This window comes from Gigantopelta aegis, chromosome 10 (assembly GCF_016097555.1).
Source record: "Gigantopelta aegis isolate Gae_Host chromosome 10, Gae_host_genome, whole genome shotgun sequence".
Taxonomy (NCBI): Eukaryota; Metazoa; Mollusca; class Gastropoda; order Neomphalida; family Peltospiridae; genus Gigantopelta; species Gigantopelta aegis.
In genome coordinates, this window is record NC_054708.1 from 66,505,700 (window position 1) to 66,511,699 (window position 6,000).

Sequence of the window (6,000 nt, forward strand, 5' to 3'; positions counted from 1 at the left end):
ACCATATTTTGACACCCAATAGCCGATGTATTTTTCGTGCTGGGGTGTCGTTAAACATTCATTCATTCATTCATTCGTTACAAACTCAATTAAAAAGTTTGAAAAAAGTACTTCTTAAATAGACTTTACCGTCCTCCCATTGTAGATAACGCTATAAGAAAATCAAACAAAACAAAACAAAAACAAAAAAATAACACAATTAATTATTGGACCCCCCCCAAAAAGCATCTCGAATTGTAGTAGCATCATCGTTTTGGAAGAAATGACAACTGCATTGTTTTGGGTTAAAGGCACTTTAATGGCTGACAAGTTTCCATTTTTATATCCCTGTAACAATATAATTAAAATACAATATAACAATACATTCATTATACATATATAAATCTCAGGATACGCAATATATAACATTCCATCATTTAAATAATAGTATTTAACATGACATGACATATTAAAGTAATTAATGCATAATACAAAATATGTCTTATGATTACAACAGACATAGTTATAATACATACATACATAATATACATTATCACTCACATGTCCAAATAATGATTTAACATGTGTCTCCATTATCACAAATTACAATACACAAGATATTATCAATCATGTGAAATACATACATGTCGATGTGGCTGCTGCTGTGTCGTAGGTTTAGCATAGCTACCAGAAGAGTTCTTAAGTTTAGCAACATCGGCTGATAGCTGTTTTATCATACCTTTCATCTCCTGTAGTTCAGATGTCTCAGTTGATGTGGCAGCTTTACTAATAGTCTTCTTTGTTGGCTGTCTCTCTGACATGTCAGCTTCCATACGTCTCAACGACCTCAGAAGATTTCCAAAGCTTCCACCTTGGTCGAACAAGTATGCTGACTTGTCTCTAAGATCTGCCCTGAGTCCTGACCACAGCTGATTATGCAGCAGTTCATCCCTGGATGTAGGCGTGAGACCATCATGGGCTGAAGCTCTGTTGAGTATCTCCTCAAGTCGACATGCCCATGATGTAACATCTTCATCTTCTGTCTGACGTGCTCTATAGAATTCTGAAAGAAGACTTTGACCACGGACAACACTACCAAACATATCTTCAAGCTTAGAAACTAATTCATTTACATCACCATCAGGTCCCACACTCATAGCAACTGTAGCAGCTTTACCACGCAATGACTGCTGTACTACTCTAAATAACACCCTACGAGACAAAGATTCATTTTTCAATAAACAGTAATACTGATGTTTCCAAACATCGAAAGTTGTTTCGCACTTGGAGTCACCTGAAAAGAAAGGCAATTTTGGAGGTTGATTTAAAGTAATGGATGTTGGGAAATCAGTTTTCGAAGAACCTGATGTATCTGCTGACTGTACATAGCTAGACATCCACTCAACTAACTCTTCAGCACTATCTGCTTTGGGCCATGTTTTTAACTGTTGGAATGCTGAAACAAGTTGTCTAACTTCCTCGCTTGTAGGTTCAGACATGGTGAAACCGTAAAATTCATAAAAATTAAAATGAAAAATTATGTAAAGAAATATGATATATCACACCAGAATACAAGTAACTAAATATATTCAGCCCGTTTTATCCTGTGTATGACACTGAAACAAACAACGAGTAAACTGGAATATGCTGCAAATAAACAATGAATTACATGGTTAGTATTGCATGTGCATATAAAATTTAGAAAAGAAAAATGAAAGGAATAAGAAAGACCAAAGAGAAAATAACCAGCAACTAATACCACTGAAACAACTATAGATCTTACAACCTAAACTGTTTAAGTTTAAACTTACATAGTTTTTACTGTTTTTATCTTAGTAAACATTCAACACATCTGCTCAGATGAACACATCGTTAAACATTTGTTAAGGTATTATAGCCGGCATTGTAAATATACACAAGAAAAAACAACAAAACAAAACAAAACAAAAATTATTGAAAATAAAATAAAGCCAAGACAATAATCAAAAGACCAAAGAAAATGAAAAATACAAAAAAATAATATAATCAACAATTATGCCCGTGCTAAGTAATATAGTCCAAATGTATCAAAATACTTGAATATTGCGCAAAATAAAAATATATAATTTATCTGAGAGCTCAATAAATACTAATCACATGATCACATAAAATACAAAAATAAAACTCACAAATGACACAAGTCCATAGAAAAGTCAACACTGCAGCACACAATAATGTCCAAGTGGAATTCCTTTAAAATGTTCACGAAAAGTCAAGATCACAAATGTCAAGGATACTCATGTTAGGACGTCATTCTGTAGAGGGGTGAAGGTCAATCCTGTACTGTCAACACTCCATCCAAACCATCTGTCAGCCCGTTGTTAGTCCCTACGTCGGCTCCAAATGTAGTAGCATCATCGTTTTGGAAGAAATGACAACTGCATTGTTTTGGGTTAAAGGCACTTTAATGGCTGACAAGTTTCCATTTTTATATCCCTGTAACAATATAATTAAAATACAATATAACAATACATTCATTATACATATATAAATCTCAGGATACGCAATATATAACATTCAATCATTTAAATAATAGTATTTAACATGACATGACATATTAAAGTAATTAATGCATAATACAAAATATGTCTTATGATTACAACAGACATAGTTATAATACATACATACATAATATACATTATCACTCACATGTCCAAATAATGATTTAACATGTGTCTCCATTATCACAAATTACAATACACAAGATATTATCAATCATGTGAAATACATACATGTCCTGAAATAAGAATTATATTATAAAAATACATATACAAATATATTACATACCAAGTATGTGACACCAGGGCAAATGGAACTGGTCACACTTAAAAGGATTGACGTATCTGCATAAAAGAATTACAATAATAAATAACCACGCAGACACGTTATGTTTCATAAAATATATAATAAAATACAACAATCTCTAAAGTGTTCATCACCACAAACATACACACTGCATTCATACTAAATTATGTTTATCACATATTTAGATATAGATTAATCAAATTACTGAATTAATAAGAATTAATATTACGCTGTACAGTTTATAACGTTATACAGAAATATATAATAATTACTTGTTGTAAAGCATGATTTAGTCAATTACATTTACATTAAAGTATATGTTATTATAGTGTAGCCAAACAATAAATAACCTAACTATAACTAACCTTAAATCTTCTCTAGAAATATCTTCCAATAAATTGAGCCAAAAATGAAGTATTAACTCCAGAAGAGCAAACTATAATGTGGACCACAATACCAGACGTACACCAGTATTTAAGGAAACAGTGAACTGTAATAAGCTATCATTTCAGATAATAACACTTAAACCACATCAGCTTACACTGTACCCAAGCTGGAAACAATAGGACTGGCGCGGCGCATGGGTGATAGTGCTATTGTTACTAAGTTGTGCAAGTGTCATACATGCTTGTGCAATTTGTAACAAGCCAAGATACCTGAAAATAGTAAATCAACTTGTCATTAAGAATAAAATAATTAAAGGTACACAATCTGTTGTAATTCATTACCTGTTTATGGAAATAAAATAATTAATTACATGAAAACAAATAAAACCAATGCATTAATATAAAACAATAATTATATACAAATATCCACAAGTCAATATTATTACAGAATCACCTGCATCTACTTGTGAACAAAAAAACCCTATAATACCTTTCATCGTAACATACAACCCATTTCTAACAAATATTGGTCACACAGTACATAGGTATTGGAGACTTCTGAAACAGTCAAATAAACCCAAAGCAAACCAATTCTTGTTTACAAGACTTCTCAATCGTAAAGACATGCTTGGCCATTCTAAACTACAAGCTAATGATATGTATAAAAATCACTCTGCATTAAAATGTGGCAAACGTAAATGTAAAAATTATAAATTCCTTGAAGAAAAAAACAAAAAAACTTTAAAAGTAGTCAAACTGGAAGGGTTTATCTCATAAAACATACTATGACATTCTGTTTTTCAAATGTATGTTATCTTATCGCTTGCAAAAAAAGAAGTGGTATGCAATATATAGATCTTGTAAGCTGTCTTTACGAATTAGTGCACATCGTAGCGACATCAGTTTATATCCCTGTACATCTACATTAATTAATACACACTTTAATACAAATTGTCATTACATATCAAACTTTTCTTTTACCCCAACTAAACAGTTAGTCAGTAATGATGACCCTCACCGCCTAGTAAGGGAAACATTTTGGATACACGAAATACGAACTGAAACACCATATGGACTTAATGAGAACACTTTATTTAATGTATGCATATCTTAATCACTTAGAAACATTACAAATGTGCAATGTAATACAGTGGCACTACTTTGTATTTATGTACATTGAAACAATGTTATATATATATAATGTTAGACATTTCAATAATCTTGTCATTATAGTAATTTAAAGACATTGCTAAGAAATGCACAATAATTATTACTTTTTTCTGCTTGAAATGTGACGTTGTAATTTCAATATGTTCAGTTAGCGGTTTTATGTTTGTCTATGCATCAACCTGCTAATTTTCGACTACTTTTGTATCTACTACAGATCCTGAACATAATGATGAAATGATATTAATAGAAATGAGAATGTATAATTAATCTGTTTGTCTCGATGATTTCAGGATGACGTATGTCATCTTATTGTTAATTTAAAAAAGGTAAAAATACTGAAAAAATGTCATTAAACTGAACTGGTGGTGGTGATGTTTTATATAGTATTTGTTACACACACACACACACACACACACACACACACACACACACACACGCACACACACATATATATATATATATATATATATATATATATATATATATATATATATATATATACTATATATATATATATATATATATATATACATATATATATATATATATATATATATATATATATATATATATATATATATATATATATATATATATATATATATATATATATGCTGGGGTGTCATATCTTGTATTATGACATAATGATCACTATATTTTCAGAATGCCTGTGCAACAACACAATTTCAGTCAGAGGTATTAATGACACATCAGGCACCGGATACGCCAGTGAACTAATTCTGAACAAAGCCAACCTTTCGTCGCACCGCCGGAAGTTGACGTCAGCAAAGGATAGCCGACCTAGCGCTGTTATGCTTGGCACATTTGGCTGCGGAAATATAGCGTTGTGTTTCGTCATACTTGTCATTCTGGACTGTAGTAATCTGGTGGAGTTATTTCAGTCGATCATCCACAGTGATAGATTTATAAAAGATGTAAACAAATAAGACATCAAGAAGATTTTTATTTGTTGAAGTTTTGGATGCTTGGGTGTAGACAGGTTACTTGGAGTGAGTTGGGGTGGTAAGGGGGGGGGGGGGGGGGGGGGGGGTGAAATTAAATTGTTATGTTGTTTTCAATTTTCGATATCTGTAATGCTGTTGATAATGAAAGTGACAGTGTAAATAATTCTCAAGATATCTAATGTTTTTCCACTGTCCTTTCTTCATACTCAAATTCTGTTAAGGTTCAGGCATGCTGTTCTTGGCATACATGCAGATGTTAACTGTGAGAGAGAGAGAGAGAGAGAGAGAGAGAGAGAGAGAGAGAGAGAGAGAGAGAGAGAGAGAGAGAGAGAGAGAGAGAGAGAGAGAGAGAGACAGACAGAGAGAGAGAAGGGGAGGGAGAGAGAGATGGGGGAGGAGAGGGAGAGATATAAAGAGACAGACAGAGAAACAGAAACTGACAGACATACATAGAGAGAATATTTGGTGTAGTAGTCTTAAACATTGCCACCGATTCTTTGAATATTAGTATTTTTAACAATAAAGCATAATTAATTTGTGTCTCCAGGAGCATATAAAAACAATTAGGCAGGGTAGTTCGGCTCTTTTGTTCTACTATATTCACTCCTACGGATCCAGATAAAATAGTATATTTGGACTTTTCTCACCTCATTAAT

General features: G+C 32.2%; 1 protein-coding gene across 1 annotated transcript in view; it reads left to right on the top strand.

Annotated features, from left to right (window-relative positions):
• LOC121384159 overlaps window positions 1-5,392 on the top strand; it is a 35,490-nt gene extending 30,098 nt beyond the window's left edge. The window contains exon 7 of the mRNA XM_041514415.1: window positions 5,043-5,392. Coding sequence (XP_041370349.1) covers window positions 5,043-5,326 — 284 coding nt within the window. The 3' untranslated portion in view covers window positions 5,327-5,392. The remainder of the gene's footprint in view (window positions 1-5,042) is intronic.
• Window positions 5,393-6,000: the final 608 nt, after the last annotated feature.